Source organism: Ovis canadensis, chromosome 8, assembly GCF_042477335.2.
Source record: "Ovis canadensis isolate MfBH-ARS-UI-01 breed Bighorn chromosome 8, ARS-UI_OviCan_v2, whole genome shotgun sequence".
NCBI classification, from domain to species: Eukaryota; Metazoa; Chordata; class Mammalia; order Artiodactyla; family Bovidae; genus Ovis; species Ovis canadensis.
The window spans coordinates 39,365,562-39,386,059 of record NC_091252.1 but is presented as its reverse complement, the minus strand read 5'-3'; the positions used below and the strand labels follow the sequence as shown (position 1 = coordinate 39,386,059).

The 20,498-nt window shown below is 44.1% G+C and overlaps 1 protein-coding gene across 2 annotated transcripts in view; it reads left to right on the top strand.

Annotated features, from left to right (window-relative positions):
* The window catches only part of ARMC2 (armadillo repeat containing 2), a 224,699-nt gene that overhangs the window by 78,816 nt on the left and 125,385 nt on the right, over positions 1-20,498 (top strand). Inside the window, exon 4 of one of the 2 annotated variants that reach the window (XM_069598145.1) lies at positions 13,477-13,642. In XM_069598145.1, the coding sequence (XP_069454246.1) occupies positions 13,635-13,642 (8 nt within the window). In that variant the 5' untranslated portion in view covers positions 13,477-13,634. Of the gene's footprint in view, positions 1-13,476; positions 13,643-17,180; positions 17,652-20,498 lie in introns of those variants that run through there. The other variant, XM_069598146.1, reaches the window with a different exon arrangement.

Genomic DNA, 20,498 nt, shown 5'->3' with positions numbered 1-20,498 from the left:
GTGGGGAGTAGAGAAACAGATGAAACAAAGCTGTTTAAGCTGGAGGTTGGGTACATGGGGGCTCATTTTCTGTTCATTTTGTATACATTGGAAATTTTACAAAATAGAAGTTTAAAAATATAATAGTATACAATTCCTTTTGACTACAGCAAGACCCACTGAACATTATGTAGTATTTTTAATTAGCTGGAGGTTAAAACGAGAAGTTAACTGGCTTTGCTCATGAATGTGTTTCTCTTTATTTCTTGGATCATTTTCATCTGTTTCAGTGTTCAAAAATAGAAGAGAGGTCATCACTGTAGTGCGGTCTCAGTATTAAACTTTATTACTAACATTTCCTCAGAGAGCAGACTAAAGAAGGCTAATTTTATCAGAAAATTAACAACCGCTCATGTTAGCAAGTTGTATAAGAATATGTTTGATAAACTCCAGCATTAAATTGGCTAATTTTTTTTAAATTCTGCTAAATTATACACTTAAAAATGGTTAGGATACTATGTGTTTTTACCACAATTAAAAATTTTTATGTAAGCAAAAATGTTGCAGATGAAGAGATAAAGTGGTTTTCTTTTTCTTCCACATACTCAATATTTATTTCTCTTGCCCTTGGATGTCACATGGTACTCATTACAGTTCCAGGAAGTGAAACACTTTTTAAAATATTTCAAATAATTGTCCTCAGGTTCCCAACAAGCAAAGATCCAGGATACCAATATTCCCTGAAATTTATAAACAGAAATACTTCATGAACCATTTCTTCATGTGTAAACTTTGTGATGAGTTTAATTTTAGCAGCTTGTTTATATCAATCTTTTTATTTCATAATTTAAACTCCCAATTTGGGGGTGGAGGGCCAGAAGAAGAAGAAAAAAGATGGCTTTCATATGTAAAGAACCTCTCAGTATAAATTCACCGAAGCAGTCCTTAGAGGAAAAGATGGCATCGTAGCACTGCCTTTTCATAAAGTTTTAATTTGGAAGTTCTTCAAGAGTATAAGCTTTCACACTGGAATGTCTCTGGCTGGGCAGCTCGGGTAGTTTTGAAATCTCTGTTTCATGGGAACTCTGTGGTTTCTGAAACAGAACAGATATTCCTCCAGGGCAGTTTAGGGCAACCAGGCAGCGGGAAGGACTCAGCAGTCCTGGCCAGATAGTAGGGCTGGAGGGAGAGTTTTCCGGAATGAATGAATGCCTACTGTTTTCCATCATTGAGTCATTTGGTTGGAGAGGTCAGGTCTAGAGAGAAAGAGTCTGATTGCCTGAGGTGAGGCCATGAGCCTGCCGCTGGCTGTTGGGGGGGTGGAGGATGGAAGTGGGGGTGGTGACAGGAAGTTTCTACCAGGAAGAACCTTCAGGAACTCCTTCAGCCTTCTCAGTGGCAGGACAGGGTGTCTCCAATTACTGAACATACTGGAGGAAATGAAATTCACAAGAGGCAAGAGGGTTTTGTTGCAGTGAGGGGACAGATGGGTCCACTTCTGAGAAGGGGAAGCTGCTCAGAATCACACATTCCCTGTCCACTTCATCTATGCTGATACATCCTCAGGGTCCTCCAGTCCAAGAAGATGGCCATGTCTTATGATCCTGATCATCCTCAGTCATCCTTGCAGCAGTGGACAGAGTGAGTCACTCAGGATACTTTGGGCTGCATGGAGAGCCTCACCTGGCTCACACAATACAGGAAAGATTATTTCACACAGCAAGTCATCCTGAGACAGGATGGCTTGGTTGAGTCAGAGGCTAAGCAATATTGTCAAGGACCCAGATGAATTCCACCTTTCTGCTTTGTCATTATAAGGGTGTCAGTCCTGGTACGGTGGCAGCAGTTCCAGTGTTCAGATCCCCACATACCACCATCCAGAGACAGAAAAAGGGCTCATTGTGTCCCTGTGTCTCTCTCTAAGAGCTAAGAAACCTTTCTCGGAAGGCCCTCAGCAGATGTCTTTTTTGTGCCTCATTGGTCAGAATTGGGTCATATGCCTTTTGGGGCCGGTTACCATGAAGGAAAATGGCATTGCCACAACTGGCTTAATCGAGATATGAGGCCAGCCTTCCCTAAACCTTGTGGCCACAAAGAGTAAAATCGACAACTGAAAAAAGTTGGGTGAAATTTTGCGGACACCTGTCACATTGGTGGCTCCTTATATTTGAGAAATTCCACACATTATGAGTCCCAGATGGAAACAGAACTCTCCTTCCTGATTGGCAGGAAGGCTTGGGTGCAGGCATGTTACCTGGACTCCACCAACCAGATACACCTGCTCAAGACTTGAATTTAGAACTGAGCAAAGGCAGGAACTAGGGGCCAGCAGTTTCTTTTTTCCAATGAAAATGGGGGAACCTTTTGGGTAGACAATGCAGTTTTTAGAAACAGCTGAGTGGTAACATCTCGTGAATCACATCCATGTTACAGTGAGCAGTGGCCACAGATCTTCACTGGAGCAGTTTGGTAGTATAATTTGGGTATTTTTCCAGGTTATATAGTCTTCAAGCCTGGTTTTCCAGCCCTCCTAGGGGTCCTGTGAGCTCCCAGAGTCCATAAATAAACTCCTTTCTAGCTTAAACTAGCTGGAGATGGTGCTGTTGTTAATTACCAGGAACTCTGCAAGGAAGAAATAAAGAATGGCTTTTGGGTAGGCAAAACCATGTCTACTACAGTAGGGCATCAGTAGGTAATTGGGGGACTTCTTTGACGGTCAAATGGTTAAGACGCTGCACTCCAAATGCAGGAGATTCTGGTTTGATCCCTGGTCAGGGAAATAGATCCAGTATGCTGCAACTAAGACTCAGAGCAGTCAAAAAAATAAATACTTAAAAAAAAAAGTAGGTAGTCAGCACTGCAAATTACCAGGGGGCTGGATTTTGTGGGGCTACACCCGCCTTACAGAAAATACCACATGAACAACACCCCAGGAGCTGTGCCTTGCTGCCAGATCTGGCTTCCTTTCTCAGCTGTCCTCCTTGGAATGACTTCAGGATTACTACTTTTCCTCTGGAAATCTGCTCTTACTGCCTTTCTCTTTAAGCAGTTTCAAATGGCTTCATACTCTGAGAATTCCCGTCGCCCTTCCCCGGGCCTAATGGGTAGGTGTAACTTAATACTGTGTGGAAGAAATCACAGACCAGGCTAGTCAAGTCAAGTCAAGCATAAATAAAAAGGTTAAGAAAAAAGAGATGCATGACACAGTCATACGCATGACTGTATCTCCTATTACAAATAACCAAAAGGTAAGGAACTTTGCTTGCAACTTATTTAACATTTTTATTAAGCCAACAAATAAATTTATGGTAACATTAAGGAAACTTTCAACAGCAGAAGAAAAAAACTGCATTTACAATTCTGCCCCTCTCCCTGCCTCAACAGAACTACTTGTGCCTCTTAACACTGTCTTATTTGCATATACCTGTGCTTTTCATTAGGGGGGGTGGTGGTGGTGCTTTAGTTGCAAAGTTGTGTCTGACTCTTGAGATCCCATGGACTGTAGCCTGTTAGGCTCTTCTGTCCATGGGATTCTCTAGGCAAGAATAGTGGAGTGGGTTGCCATTTCCTTCTCCAGAGGATCTTCCCGACCTAGAAATTGAACCCAGGTCCGCTGCACTGCAGGCAGATTCTTTACCAACTGAGCAATGAGGGAATCCCCCCATTAAGTGGGTACCTCACATTTTACCTAATCATCAACCACCTTCAGTAGATATTTAGGAGGCTTCCAAGCTTACAAACGTTCTTATAATAATTTTGCATTAAGCAGGTGTAAAACATTGTTCTTCCGATGAATAATGCCAATCATTGAATCAGATAAACACTTTGAATGGCTTTGCCTGGCCCTGCTGATTTGCATTGCCATCAGCAGCACGTATGTGGGCCATTTTTGCTCCAACATGGCCAGCAGTGAGTATGTTTAAAATATCTTATTAATTTCATAGAAGTAAAATGCAACCTTATTGCTTTTATTTTGTGTATTTTAATTATTATTTAGGTTTTCCTGTGACTCTGATTGTGAAGACTCCCTTGTTCACTGTTATCATAGAATGTTCCAAGACAGAGTCAGCACCAGGCTCCTGGGTTGTAAATGTAATAATGGTGTTCACATTATCAAGAATGTTTCAGAAAGTGCCATGTGGTTTTTTTCAGGAGCTGGTTTTAGGCAGAATTAATCCTTTTAGAGAGTTATTACATTGGATTGTCCTAGTTATGTCAAAGGATGGCCTGGGGGAGGGGATTTCTTCATTTGTTTGAACATTGCTGAACATTTAATTTCAAATTTTCTGCTTAGGGCATAATGAAAAATGTTCACTGAATTTGTGGCAATAAATGTAAACTGCATTTTTGACACTTGAAAAATTTAAAATAGGTTAATATTACAGAATTACGTTGGTTCTCTGTAACATCCCTTCCCCAAAATAGAACTGCTATTTTTTAGATAAATTATACCTCTTTTTCTCTTATTTTCTCTGCTGCTAACATAAGCAGTCACTTAAAAAAAAATTAGCCATTAAAAGAAATTTACATTTTGGCAAACACGGCTTAATTTTGAATGCTAGTATAGAATTTCTCACAGAGAGCTGGGGTCCTGAAAAACAGAATGTTCTTTTTTGAACTGCACTTTGGAAAGGGAGAGTAATTGTAACTCTTGCTTTTCCAGTCCATGCCATCTTGGGGGAGGATAAACAAAAAGTAACAAAAATAGTTTTAGGCTCCAAGCATCCATCAATGGAAATGCTAAAACCCATGTGCTCTAAGTTCTCTTCCCCAGGAGATGACCCTCTGGATAAGCTGCATCATGGTAGCCATTTAAGGTGCTCCCACTTGGTGCCCCCTGGTGGCCTCAGGCTGCAACTGTGGCCTCAACTTAAACCTTTTGCCCCAAAGCCACCAGCCCTTCCTTGCTGCCCACACCTTCATGTCCACCTTGGGTGTCAGCTGAAGCCCTTCTCGCTGAGAAGGAAAGGGATTTGTTTCTTTAATGCATTATGGCAACCACTGTGCACTCTCTGGTAAGCTTGTACCTTCAGAATCTTACAGCCCATTTTCCTGATCTCTGTTCAGTTTCCCAAGGCCCTGGATCAAAGGACATTTACGTGACACAATGTATTATTGCCTCACAAAAGTCTCTCACTCCTCTTCAACAGCTGGAATAACTTGGAGAGTCATAACCAAAAGAATGAAGTTTGGCCATTACCTACACCACACAAGAATTGACTCAGGTGGACCAAAGACTTTACAATGTAAGAGTTAAAATCATAAAACTCTTAGAAGAAAAGAGGAGAAAAATCTTCATGCCCTTGGATTTGGCAGTGGATTCTTGGATATGACACCAAAAGCTTAAGCAAAAGAAAACTAGTCTTGACTAGGAGTATGGGCGGCCACTCTGTTCAGTTCAGTAGCTCAATCATGTCCAACTAATTGCAACCCCATGGACTGCAGTATGCCAGACTTCCCTGTCCGTCACCAACTCCTAGAGCTTGCTCAAATTCATGTCCATCAAGCGGTGATGCCCTCCAACCATCTCATCCTCTGTTGTCATCTTCTCCTTCTGCCTTCAATCTTCCCCAGCATCAGGGTCTTTTCCAATGAGTCAGTTCTTCACATCAGGTGGTCAAAGTATTAGAGTTTCAGTTTCAACATCAGTCCTTCCAATGAATATTCAGTTCTGATTTCCTTTAGGATAGACTGGTTGGATCTCCTTGCAGTCCAATGGACTCTCAAGAGTTTTTTCTAACACCACAGTTCAAAAGCATCAATTCTTCAACACTCAGTTTTCTTTATAGTCCAACTCTCACATCCATACATGATTACTGGAAAAACCATAGCTTTGACTAGATGGACCTTTGTTGGCAAAGTAATGCCTCTGCTTTTGAATATGCTGTCTAGGTTGGTCATAGCATTTCTTCCAAGTAGCAAGCATCATTTAATTTCATGGCTTCAATCACCATCTGCAGTAATTTGGGAACCCGGAAAAATAAAGTCTGTCACTGTTTCCCTTGTTTCCTCATCTATTTGCCATGAAGTGATGGGACCAGAGGCCATGATCTTAGTTTTCAGAATGTTAAGTTTTAAGCCAACTTTTTCACTCTCCTCTTTCACTTTCATCAAGAGGCTCTTTAGTTCTTCTTCACTTTCTGCCATAAGGGTGTCATCTGCGTACTTGAAGTTATTGATATTTCTCCCGCCAACCTTGATTCCAGCTTGTACTTCATCCAGCCCAGCATTTCGCATGATGTACTCTGCATATAAGTTAAATAAACAGGGTGACAATATACACCCTTGGCGTACTCCTTTTCCTATTTGGAACCAATTTGTTGTTCCATATCCAGTTCTAACTGTTGCTTCCTACCTACATACAGATTTCTCAAGAGGCAGGTCAGGTGGTCTGGTATTCCCATCTCTTGAAGAATTTTCCACAGTTTGTTGTGATCCACACAGTCAGAGGCTTTGGCATAGTCAATAAAGCAGAAGTAGATGTTTTTCTGGAACTCTCTTGCTGTTTTGCTGATCCAGTGAATGTTGGCAATTTGATCTCTGGTTCCTCTGCCTTTTCTAATTCCAGGTTGAACATCTGGAAGTTCACGGTTCACATACTGTTGAAGCCTGGCTTGGAGAATTTTGAGTATTACTTCTCTAGCATTTGAGATGAATGTAATTGTGTGGTAGTTTGAACATTCTTTGGCATTGCCTTTCTTTGGGATTGAAATGAAAACTGACCTTTTCCAGTCCTGGGGCCGCTGCTGAGTTTTCCATATTTGCTGGCATATTGAGTGCAGCACTTTCACGCATCATCTTTTAGGATCTGAAATAGCTCAGCTGGAATTCCATCACCTCCACTAGCTTTGTTTGTAGTGATGCTTCCTAAGGCCCACTTGACTTCACATTCCAGGATGTCTGGCTCTAGGTGAGTGATCACATCATCATAGTTTTCCGGGTCATGAAGATCTTTTTTGTACAGTTCTTCTGGGTATTCTTACCACCTCTTCTTAATATCTTCTGCTTCTGTTAGGTCCATACCATTTCTGTCCTTTATTGTGCCCATCTATGCATGAAATATTCCCTTGATAACTCTAATTTTCTTGAAGAGATCTCTAGTCTTTCCCATTCTATTGCTTTCCTCTATTTCTTTGCAATGATCCCTGAGGAAGGCTTTCTTGTCTCTCCTTGCTGTTCTTTGGAACTCTGCATTCAAATGGGTATATCTTTCCTTTTTTCCTTTGCCTTCTGCTTTCTTCTTTTCTCAGCTGTTTGTAAGGCCTCCTCAGACAACCATTTTGCTTTTTTCCCTATCTTTTTTTGGGGATGGTCTTGATCCCTGCCTCCTGTACAGTGTCACAAAACTCTGTCCATAGGCAATCTGTCTATCAGATCTAATCCCTTGAATCTATTTCTCACTTCCACTGTATGATCGTAAGGGATTTGATTTAGGTCATACTTGAATGGTCTAGTGGTTTTCCGTACTTTCTTCAATTTAAGTCTGAATTTGGCAATCAGGAGTTCATGATCTGAGCCACAGTCAGCTGCCAGTCTTGTTTTTGCTGACTATATAGAGCTTCTCCATCTTTGCTTGCAAAGAATATAATCAATCTGATTTTGGTGTTGACCGTCTGGTGATGTCCATGCGTAGAGTCTTCTCTTGTGTTGTTGGAAGAGGGTGTTTGCTATGCCCAGTGTGTTCTCTTGGCAAAACTCTGTCAGCCTTTGCCCTTCATTTTGTACTCCAAGGCCAAAGTTGCCTGTTACTCCAGGTATCTCTTGACTTCCTACTTTTGCATTCCAGTCCCCTAAAATGAAAAGGACATTTTTGGGGGGTGTTAGTTCTAGAAGGTCTTGTAGGTCATCATAGAACCATTCAGCTTCAGCTTCTTCAGCATTACTGGTTAGGGCATAGGCTTGGATTACTGTGATATTGAATGGTTTGCCTTGGAAATGAACAGAGATCATTCTGTCAGTTTTGAGATTGCATCCAAGTACTGCATTTCAGACTCTTTTGTTGACTATGATGGCTACTCCACTTCTTCTAAGGGATTCTTGCCCACAGTAGTAGATATAGTGGTCATCTAAGTTAAATTCCCCCATTCCAGTCCATTTTAGTTCACTGATTCATAAAATGTCACCGTTCACTCTGGTCATCTCCTGTGTAACTGCACAAAAGGATGTCATCTGCTCTTCATCCTGATGAAGCTCCTGGAACCACAGAACCAAAGAGGTATCCCTGCCCAAGAGGTGTGTTCTGTCTCTGCACTTGACACAAAAGCTGCCCCTGTCATCTTCCGTGGTGGACTGTCTCCTCCCAGAGGAACACTCCCTTACCTGCCTGTCCTGGGTAACCATTGATTTCTCACACCTCCATCTCCTTCCTGGCCTCTTGTCCTCACTGTCTTCTCTTTCAGATATCACCTGGTACCACAGACTGCTAGAACACACTTGCCCTCACAGACCCAGAAAGGGAGGCCCAGGAGTCTCCCATAGATTCTTTCTCCCAAGTTACAAAGCAGTCGGGGGAAAGATGTGAGGTTTGACCTCAGACTCCAGGCCCTAAGCCCAGGGCTCTTTCCTGGGTAGTTCCCACCAGGACTTGGCTGACTACATCTGGGAGGCTGGTGACCTCTGCAGGTGCCTGCCTGCGGGAGCTGATTTGCAGGAGCTCTTTGGCTTACACTGACGCTAATGGGAAAGGATTTTGTTGGGGCCAAAAGGAATAGAAAGATAAGAAAAAGAGAGGGATGGAGGGGAAGGTCTGACCCTTAGCCAGGCCCGTGGACTGGTTCCAAGCCCCAGGAGTGAGAAGCATGTGAGAGTGAGGATGCCCCGCTTGTGAATGGCTGAGTAAGACTCTGGGAGGAACCTATGCTGCTCCAGGGCCTGGAGATGGGGTACACACAGAATCAGGAGAGCCCACCCTAGCACTCCCACCCCGGGTGGAAAGAGTAGGCAGGAGGGCAGACCACGCTCTCCCACAAAGTGCTCCCACAGCTGGGACAGCGAGGAGCCCTTGAGATGGTGTGAATCGAGGGTGTGATGGGACTTGTTTCCAAGCACAGGTAAAATAGCACAGCCGTAGGCACCCCCAGAAGTACCTGGCAAGAGACTGGTGGTGACTGGGGCTAGAGGGGCTGGGGGTGACTGTCAGTGGACTGATAACCCTGGAATATATGGGTCTTACATCATGACCCTGACCCTGAATATCATCTTCTCAAGCCCACATTCACTTGTTCATTTATTCAGCAAGTATTTATGGAACACTTATATGCTCAGTATAGATCAGTACTGATCTATATTGATAGATCAAATCAATACAGACTACCATTCTTGTATCAAGGATACCCAAAGGTGAGCAAGAAGGAAAAGCCCTCTGTTTTCAGGTGCTTACTATCCTGCTTAGCTTATGCAGTTCCATTCTCTTCTCCTTGGGCTTCTCCTCTCTGGGACCCAAGCGAACGAGAAGGGTAAGGTACAGTGACAAAAATAATTACCAAAAAAGAGATGGCTTGAAGCATCTTTAAGAACTCCCTGCAGAAGCATTAATCTTTCTTTTTTGGTGAGATTCTTGAGACTAAGGACTCTTGGGGCATGGGAGGCTTGTACTGAGGGCTCAGAGGACATAAAATGATGCTGTTCCATGTTGGATGAGCTTTCCTCATGGCAAATCATGACCTCGGAGTGGGTCCTATCTGGAGAACTACAGCAGTCTCTGCCTGGAGCTGTTTTAGGAGACCAGCTGGTACAAGATGCAATCACATGGCTTCCTAAGAACTTAAGCCACTTAGCTCAAAGCCGGGCAGATAGTTAGCACTGGGTGCGAGGCTGAAACAGGAGGTGGCACATCGTATGATGAGCAATGGTTGGCTGGGGGTTTGGTTCCTGCAGCGTAATTAGAGGGCAGAGGAAGGTAGGGCCAGTGGGGGGGTCGGTGCAGCTGCAGCCAACGGGCAGACAGTAGCAGAGGCCTTGAGGAACCAGGGGGTCTCCACTCCTGATAAAAAATGCTTTGAACACTGCCATCTATGCCGAAAATTCCTTCCCTTAGTTGAGTTTGAGCTCTCAAAATCAAAATGGTTCAAAAACTGAAAAGCTTCTGTTTCTATCCATACCCTAACAAGAACTGTCACAGTGAAATAAAAAAGTAACCCGATTGATACACCATTTGTTTTAACAATCTCTGAGTGTGAATACAGAAAACACACAGAAAGAATAATTTTGCTGAGACTTTCAGTGCTGAAATTTCAAGTTTCTTGATCAGGCAAGGTCAACGTTTTCAAGTTTCAGAAGGAAATTTTTTATCCACAATTTCTGGTGGGGGGCAGGGGGTTGTGTGTTTACCTCTATGAAATGTGAAGTGTTGGGAGCTCAGATGCAAAGTGCTTTCAGGTGTACAGAGATTATCATGAGGTTTCCACTCTTTTGTGGCTATCGCTTCTGTTGTGTTTTTAAATGTTTATTTATCTTATCATTTATTTGGCTGCACTGAGTCTTAGTTGACCCACTCCAGTGTTCTTGCCTTGAGAATCCCAGGGATGGGGGAGCCCAATGGGCTGCCATCTATGGGGTCACACAGAGTCGAACACGACTGAAGCGACTTAGCAGCAGCAGCAGCAGCAGCAGGGCCTTAGTTGAGGCATGCTAGGTCTTTAAGTTGCTGCACGTGGGATCTAGTTTGCTGACCAGGAATGGAGCCCAGCCCCCTGCATTGGGAGCACAGAGACTTAGCCACTGAACCGGCAGGGAAGTCCCATGGCTATTATTAATACCTTTGCATTCTTGGTAGATAATATTTTGGACCCAGTTTATGTAATAACTTTTAGCTGAATAGCATAAAGAATTGTATGACTCTTCTCATCACAGTGAACATAGGTCCTTAGCATCTTTAGCTCTTAAAGATATTACTATTAACAGCCCAGTTGTGATCAGCTAAAGTTGGGACCTGCTAGAAATCCTTCTGTCTGAATGTTGAAATCTAAAGCTGGACTCTACATTTCCTTGATTACATGAATTCAAAATTAAGCTAAATTAAACTTTTTGCCCTCTATTTAAATTTTCGTTCTTGTCATATTGCCAAGATAATATATCCTTGGGCTGGTAACTCCATAGTACAGAAGTACATTGTTTTGAAAATCAAACAAATTGAATTTGAGAGCCCCAAGAAGGGACAAAGTAAGCCTCCTGGGTGAGCTCCTCTAAGCCATGGGTCTCCAGCCTGGCTGGGGGCTCCTCCTCAGGGCAGCTAACTGCCATCATCACCCAAGAGAGCTGAAACAATTCTCGCTCCTAGATCCTCAAGTCCCGGGGCCGCAGCCTTCTCTGGGGCTGCCAGGCTCTGTGGGGAGACACCTGGACACGGGTGTTAGCAGCTCAAGAGTATTGAGACACAAAGTATCTCACAGGTCTAGCTCTTCCTTCCCTTTAGCCCCACCTCGTCAGCACTTCCTCCAGCCTCCTCAGGCCTCTCGCTTTCCCCATGGAGGTGACCAGCCAGGCCACACCTTGGACCTCACTGTCTGGCTCTCACAACTGTTGTTTAGTCGCTAAGTTGTGCCCAACACTTTTGCAACCCCATGGACTATAGGCCACCAGGCTCCTCTGTCCATGGGATTTCCCAGGCAAGAATACTGGAGCAAGTTGACATTCCCTTCTCCAGGGGATCTTCTGGACCCAGTGATCAAACCCACATCTCCTGCACTGGCAGGTGAATTCTTTACCACTGAGCCACCTCTAAAATCTAACCCTCAGCCGCCTCTCTGACCACAGCCTCCTGCCATGGACTGCTAGGGCTTGGCTGTATCTCAAGAGTCATTTAGTTCACCCTGCACATCCCACAGATGAGAAAAGCACAGCTATTCAGTGAGGTGCTCACAGGCCAGGGCTCAGGAGTGTCCGGTGGTATCTGAGGCAAGGCCTCCTGACTCCCATCTGGGGCTCCAGCACTACCCTAACACACTGCTCATGCCCTCCTTCAAACCGCCGCATCTGCTTGGTGCCCTCATGTGACCTCTGTCCCCCACCCTCCCCACCCCTCCCAGACCAGCACAGCCTCCTCTCCCTCTACCCTCCCGTGGCCTGGGGGCCCACAGCCCGTCCCTTCAGACTTCAACCTCTAGGCCACCCCCAGTTCTGGTTGTCCCCATACACACTATTTCTGCTCCTCTTCCTGGGCCATGGCATATTGTACAGAAAGCCACAGAAATGTCCCAACTAGATCCACCATTTTGACCACCTGTGTGACCTGGGCAAGTAAAGAAACTAAACTGCAGTTTCTTTGCATGTAAAATGAGGATAATTTTAGAACTTTGGGGTTGAAAGATTTGCTCATTTAAAGTCATGAGAGCACTTAGCCCACAGCCTGTTATAACCCCAGATAAATCCTAGTTATTAGAATAAGGTAGAAGCAGAGGCTGCAGTACAGAACCCAGAGGATCTGGGATGTACTTTGGTGGTCAGTGGGCAGGCTGAGCTTCCCAGGTAGCTCGGTGGTAAAGAATTCGCCTGCCAATGCAGGAGATGCCAGAAAATCCCCTGGAGGAAGAAATGGCAATCCATTCCAGTATCCTTGGCTGGAAAATTTCATGGACAGAGGAACAGTGGGCTATAATAGATGGGGTCTCAAAGAGTCGGACATGACTGAATATGCCTGCAAGTATGCATGGGCAGACATTGAGAGCTTGTGGTCAGAGGACTGCAAGGACTGCAATCTGAGAGAGTCACTTGGGTTGCTGCCTGTGGGGTGGACTTGGAGCAGGAGGAGAATGCAGTGGGGTCAGAGTGACTAGGTGGAGAAGGCATGGTAAGTTCCAAGAAGGCAAGGAGTGGGGGACATCAAGGACAGCATCCCAGGTCCATGAGTCTCATCCCTGGGTCATGCATCATTAGCATCCTCTCTTTTCCTCCTGCTCTGAAGCCAAGGATTCTAGTGACGTCTCTGCCTCCTGTTAATCCTGGCTGAGGCCCGCAGACAGAGGAGCTCTGGCCTGCACCAGGGCTGAGGTCCTCCCTGCGGGCTGCCGTATGTTACAGTTTTCTCGACAGCTGCAAACAGACTTAACCCTTTCGCCTGTGCTCTCCTCCCCTGGCGACTGGACCAACAGTGGGTTGAATGCAGAGCAGAGGTGCTTTTTGCAACTCTCTGGGTGGTTCTAATGTGGCAGCCACGATTGGGCAGCAGTCAGGCCAGGGACCACAGTTTCACTTCAGGACTTGGCACCAAACAGCACCCTGCCTGGGCGTGACTCTTTTGGTTCTCTCATTCCAGTCTGGATGAGCAGTTCTCAGAATTTCTTGCCTATCTGAAGACATTCTTCATTAGTTCACCCAGACATTGTGGCGGATGCTGTCAGCATCTACCCAATGGCAGTTGATCCTTCTCTTGCTGAACAGACTCCAGTTGGTTCAGGTTGTGGCATCAGAGAAGAGGGGCTCCATCCTCAACCCCCAGGGGATGAAATTTGATTGATTTAAATCGATCACGGTCATAGTAATCCTCTTCATCTCTTCCAGAGACTGCCGTGTGGGTATGACACAGTTCTGGCCCATGAAATAACAAGAAGAATACAGCGGAGGCGCTTCTGGGAAATTTCCCCTTCTCAGTGTAAAGAGCATGTGAAAAGGGCTTGGCCTTTCCTCTCTCTTCCCTGCTCCGAGAGGCTTGTGTGAGGATGCACAGGTCAGTGCTGCTACCTGGTCTTGTGACCTGGTGGGGAGACGTGACTGATATGCCTTAATGCCACCCCTCAGCTGCAGGGCCAACCCTGAAACAACCCGCTTTGAGATTTATAGAGAAATAAAATGCTAAATGTCCTTGGTATTTATTTATACCAATTTTTATTACTGGGGGGTGGGGGTTTGGAGGGGGGAGGTGGTTATCCTGTTATTCACAGCTGAAAGCTTCCAAAAGATATAGACATCTCATTCAGTAATGCCTCACAGGTGAGTCTGACAAAGAATAGGAGGTTTCTGATGGTCTCTCCTATAGAGGTACTTCAGCAGTTGTTTAAGATGAAGCAATCTGCAGTTAAGACTCCCAACTCAGTCCCCGAAAACTAGAACCCCCTTCTGTCCAATGAAATACTAGGTAGTCAGAGACTCTTTGTGATCAGTTAGTAATTAAGTGGACCCTCTTTGTTACCATCCCCAGCAATGCCTGACTTGACTGCTGCTGCAGAATGTGGCACAGGTGGTTGTGGTGTTGTGGTAATCAAAGGCAAGTAAGACTGAAGGTGCCCAGGTAAAAGCTGAGCTCCACTTGGCTTTTTATGTAATTTTTTTTTCCAGTGAATACATTTTAGGAACTTTCCTCTGTCTTGTGTCTATCTAGTTCCATGAAATTACTTAATTTCCATTGCACTGTAGATTTTTACCAAGTTGCATTCTGATGTAGTTGTGCCTTTAAATTTATATGTAAAGTCTTCATGGGCTATCAATTTGATGAACGCCTCACAGGAATTATGTGATAAAAATAATTAAAGCACTGAGATTCCATATTGACAAAAGCAGAAAGTATCTCAGACTGAATATTTGAATTCTAAATGGGTGATTTTTATTCCATGCCAGAAGCAATTTTTTTCTCTCTGAGTCATGTTTGTTATTGTCATAAAAATCACTGAAATCATGAGCATGAAAGAAGTATTTAACTTGTATATTTTCAAGAGTATGTCTAATGATATACTCTTAAAGATAAGCTATAGATATTAAATATTAAGTATATGTAATATAAACTATAGTATAAATTATAAAACCCACTGGTCATCTGTGGTTAAAAATAGCTATCATTCTGTTATGCTTTTGCATCATTAGGGTACGTAAAATTTTTATTACCTGTTCTGCCACCTATATAATTCTCACCTTAACTCCAAACTCAGAAATCCAACATTTTCAGGTGAACATAAAGATTCTTGTTCCTGGTTGCCCCATACAGGAAATACGTTGAGATAAGAGAGGGGAGAAAATAAGAAGCATATCTTAACAGTGTCAACAGCCTAAGAGGTACTTCTCACTGCTGTAAACAAGAAGCCTCTGCCTGAAAAATAACATTTATTCATGTATAGTGGTGGATGGCATCAAAAACACCAGACCTCAGATCTTACTAGTGGTGTGACTGTGGGTTATTTACCCTCTTTGAACCTGCGTTGTGTCTACTCTCAAATTGGAATGATAATCTCCAAACCAACTACCTCTCAGGCCTATTATAAACTCTAAATAAAGTAATAAAAAGGACATGCTCAAAATGAAAGCAGTTTAGAAACTATAAAGTGCTTTATAAATGTCAGAGACTAAATGTTTTCCTCTTTAATCTAAGGTATAAGAACTGTCAACAATTTTGTTTCTAAAGTAATTCTACTTACAAGCTTAACTATGTCAAATCTGTTAAATAGCCATCAGGTAACCATGGAGGAAGAGTCAGGTCAGTATACCAGGCCATTGCTATGATATCCGCAATTTTTTCCCATGTTATGTCCCTCAGTGAGGTAAGCTGGGCAGCTTCCTTGCTTTTAAATAATTGCTGCCTATAATTCTGCCCTTGTCATTCTTTTCAATCATTCTGACTTGCCCAGCAGACATTTTCTGACTGAGCCAGCCAGCTTCACATTCCAGCAGTGTGCTTGCAAGGTCTATCTTAGCCCAAGATCCTAGGTGCATAGTTAGTAACTGGATGTACAACATGGTTTTAAACTGAAGTTTCAACTGTGATGGTAATTGTATAATCATTAGTTCAAACTGAAAGTGAGGTAAAGCTCCATAGGTCAAGTCATAGAGAAACATCAGACTCCCTGGCCCTAAGGGTCCAGGCTGAGGCTAAAAGTAAGGAGTCAGAGAGTGGAAGAGGGGAGAATGTATGAGACAATTTCTTTGAAGAGGAGGGTAGGGGTGCCACCTCCCTCATCTCAAACTCAGTGAGAGGTCTTCCCAGTGACTGCAGTTAGATGGTCCAGGGAAAATTAAGCTCCAACCTGGGACAGCAAGGAGGGGGTGACATGAGCCTTCATTTTGAGTCTCAGGGACAAGAGATGTATGGGGACATCTTGAGACCCATCTAAAGGGGCTGGAGCAAACCCTGGATTTCTAGGGGATGGGAAGGAACTGAAAGCAACTAGTAATTCATGCTAAGTAGCTGGGAAAGAGTTCAACTCCGAAGAAGGCAAATACTTTGTGTTAGGCCCTAAAATTATCCAATCAACTAATAAGTATTTATTGTTTTATTGTATGTGAAATCCTGTTGGGTACTTTGAAGACCACTTAGCTTCCTTTAGTTCAGGTTAATATCATTTCCCCCACCTAACACTATGCCTTACACATAGTATGTGCCCCCAAATATTTTCAATTTAATTATTCTTTACAAGATACTTAGCACCAAAGGATGTGGCATCTTCCCAGTGTTGACAACAACACTTTAGCTGAAAAATCCCCATATTTAAAAAACGTGGTGCAATCCTGAATGGAGAGTGATTATGGTCTCACTTGTATTTAACACTGTAAAGTGTTGCTGAATGGTCTAACAGCAGAAAACAAAATTTAAGCCAGAAACATAAATGGGGTTCTTTTCACCAGTTAACAGTAAGAACAAAAACTGCCGACCGGAGGCCTAGACTTAAATCTACCGCTGTCACTCACTAGACCTCGAGCCTATATTTCCTGTCCTGTGAATAGGGATACGGGGTGGCTTCATCAGAGTGTCAGGGACGCTCAAAAAGATAATACACAGTGAAACACTTTGTAAACTCTGAAGTGCTTCACCCGTGCAAGGTCTTAATAATAGCAGTAGTTTAACATTCGTTGACTGCCACACGCACAGCACTTGAAATCTATTTTCTCAGTCTTCACAACCATCACAAGACCTAGCTAGGTACTATTATTCCCTCCGTTTTACAGATGAGGAGAGACTGGGAGCGTTAAGCATCTAGTTCAAGATTACATTGAACCTCAACTTGAACCAGTAAATCCTGAATCTTACTCCTAAACACTAAGCTACCCTTTCTGTGTACTGTTATTTAACAGAGGCGCTGAGATCTCACACGGGCTCAACGACCGTGGTTCCGTAAATTGCTAATTTAAAAGCAGATGCCTTCCCACCCCGGCTCTTCCACCGGGTCCCCCTCGCCCTTTCTGGCCGCACCTGACACGCTCTCTCGGTGCCTCCGGCCCTCGCCCACGTTCCTCCCACTCTGCCCGCCGCGTCCACGCCTCAGCGTTTCTGCGCATGCGCCGGGCGGTCTGCGCAGGCCCAGTGGCCGAGCGGCGCCAGGGGACCTGTCAGTCCGTCCTCACCCAGCCCCACCCTGCTGAGCCCCGCCTGCTCTCCTTCGCGGCTGAGGCTGCTGCCTGCGGAAAAACTGGAGGATGAGCTGAATCTCCGCAGTTGTTAAACTTGTCTCCAGCGCTAACCACAAGGTACTTTGGATCTGGCCGGAAGCCCCCTTCCCTGCGCCCACTCCCAGCTCAGTCTCTGTCCACTCCGCCTGTCCAGCAGCTACCTGGCTCTGCAGGGAGGCGGCCCGGCCGCCCGAGGAAGTAGTTTGTGTACCGTTACCATGGAGACGCAGGCCGGCCGGCCGGGAGAAGCGGGCTGGCAGGCAGACAGGCGGGCAGGGTGAAGATGCTGCGGCGCTCTGCTCTGGCCTGGACCGGTGGAGGAGGGGGCATTGCCAGGAGTCGGGGAGCCGCTGGCCGCGCGGGAGGTGAGGCTTCCCCTGCAGGTTCACCGGGGACCCCTTCTTCTGTCGTCGCCTTTCTGTCCCTGGATCGGGGAGAGAGGTGATGAGAGTGAACTGTGCTTGCTCTTGGGGTCGGGTCGCGGATGTCTATTTCTACACGCTGAGGTTTAGCCAAGCGCGTGGTGCTTAGTTGAAACTCAATAGTATTTGTTGAATGAGAGAGTGATAGACAAAGGGACTTGTCTATCAAGGCAGACAGTGACCTAGCCAAAGTCACATAAATTGTACCTGGGCTCCTCTAGGCAACAGATAGGGTCTTAAATAAATAAGTGTATGTGTAACAATATACGTTAAAATATATCGTATTACATATAACGTCTTTTATCCATTCCTACTAGTATCACAGCAGACCTTCTGTCTCATCCTGATTTAGAATTATTTTACATGGTAGAAAAGCAAGTACCACACCTTACATATATCTTTTTTGTAGATTTATAAAATTCTGATTGTTTGACACAACTTATAGTCAATAAAATACTTAAGATTCTTTTTTCCCAAAGCAGAATACCGTGGTTTAAATTTTAAAACTTATATATTAAAAAAAAACCCACTGAACAAATGGCATTTCCTTTCTTTTTTGAAATGTGACTTTTCATTCATGAGAAAATTAATTGTTGTATCCTTTTATCACATAGCATTGGGACAGTAGTTAACATTTTTTAAGGGCCAGTCACCATGCTAACCCACTTTGTTAATTACATCATTTAATTTTCAAAACAGTCCTATGAGGCAATTACTCTTTACAGCGTGCTTTTTATAGATGAGGAAACTGAGGCTTAGAGATGTTAGAAACCTTGCCCAAGGTTACACAGCTGCAAATTGTTAAGAGTATTGGTGATGGACAGGGAGGCCTGGCGGTTCTGGGATTCATGGGGTCTGAAAGAGTCAGACACGACGGAGAGACTGAACTGAACTGATTTGAACTTTACTGCAGCATCTAAGCATTTAACCACTGCTTGTTTGGATGCTCATATTATCACAAAAGTCATTCAAAATCATGGTAAAGGTCTTGAGTATTTGATTTGCAGGAAAAAAAGAATATGGAGATGACAAGACTTTCTCCTGTTGCAAACATCCTGATAGTGCAGTGTTGCATTTAGCAAGAAGGCTCTGTTTTAGATGACTGTTAACAGCAGAGGTAAAGACAGATGTTTGTAATTAGGTATAAACTTATAAATGATGATTTACAACCTTTCCCCTAACCAATAAGAAATATTTTGTTTGAAAAGGTCTCCAGTTTCAAATTTCCTTCTGCTGGTGGTGTTCATCCCCTCGAGTTTCTGTGCACATCATAAACTCAAGACGGTGATGCAGGACAGAACTCAGCTGCTACTTTCCCTTTGTAGTTCACATCTCCTTCTATTTTCTTTTAAAAGGTCACCTTGCCCTCCCAAGGTTTGCATACCCAATGTCATCTCTGTCCCCTGCTTGCCCTCTCAGATGCCAGATCCTGCTCATGGTTCTCATGTTCTTGGTGCCACTTACTTGTTCTCATCTCTCTTCTTACCTCTGTTTCACCTTTACTGCTATACTTCAGGCTTTTAATACCCCATCCACTAATCATGACATTTATCAAGTCTTACTCCATGCTGAGCAACTCAAAGTGAAAGTAAGAAAGCAAAAAAGGGTTAAGTTTGAGCTCCTATGGCATATAGCATCAAGAATCAGATGCCACTTGAAATAAAGCCCCATATGTTTTCTTTTTTTGTTTGTTTTTAAAAGTTTATTTTACACCACTTTTAGCTTCAAATACATTCACAGTCCCCCTGTCCCTCCCCATTTTGGATAAAAGCAATTTCAAGTACAATAGTCAGCCTCCAGTTCTTTTTATTTCATGTATTTTACCAATCAAAGCTTCTTTTTTTTTCACATTATTTTTATTTTTTATTTATTTTTTAGGTCCTTTTTTTTTAATTTTTATTTTTACTTTATTTTACTTTACAATACTGTATTGGTTTTGCCATACATTGACATGAATCCACCACGGGTGTACATGCGATCCCAGACATGAACCCCTCTCCCACCTCCCTCCCTACAACATCCCTCTGGGTCATCCTGGTGCACCATATGTTTTCTTAATCCACTATAACAAATGCCTCCAGTTCAGAAGCCATGCAACCTTCATCTGGATGTTTTCTAGCTAGGGTCTGTATTTGGAGTCCAGTGATTACGCAAATACCGACTTTAAGCTGCGCTTCTCATGAAGAACAGCCTCCGAGCCTGGTAGGGCAACACCAGGTGCGCAGGCAGCTCTAACCCGGTGAGGGGGCAGGTGTGCTGACAGGCCACAGGGGACCTCGTGGAGTATGCGGGAGGGACCCCTGACTGAGGCTGGGAAGGTGGGAGAGGCTTGTCCAGGAAAGCTTTCTTGAGGACCTCTAGGAGATAGCTGGGTTATATAAAAACTGCCTGATTTTGTCCCTTCTAGTTTTTTTCCGTCCTGCCCATCCCTGCCATCATTTCATGCCACAACATCTTTTAATTTGCTTATCAGCTTTTATTTACGGTCTCTCCCTGCTGCAACTCCAGTCTTCATTTCCAGGGCGGCTTCTTATCCATCCAGCACACACCTGGTGTATCCTTGATACTCTGCCTTGGCTCACTCGTTGGCTTGGCTGGAAACTCCTTCTCTACTCCAGCCTCAGTGTCAGCCACTGTCATTTGCTCAAATTCAGACCATTTTCCAGAACCCAGCTCAAACGTCATCTCCTCCAGGAAGTCTACCTGACACCTCCCAGTCAGAAATCTCTTGCTCTTTCCTAATCACGTGGTAGTTTATCTTTATTTATTTTTGCCCCCATCAGTTTCTAT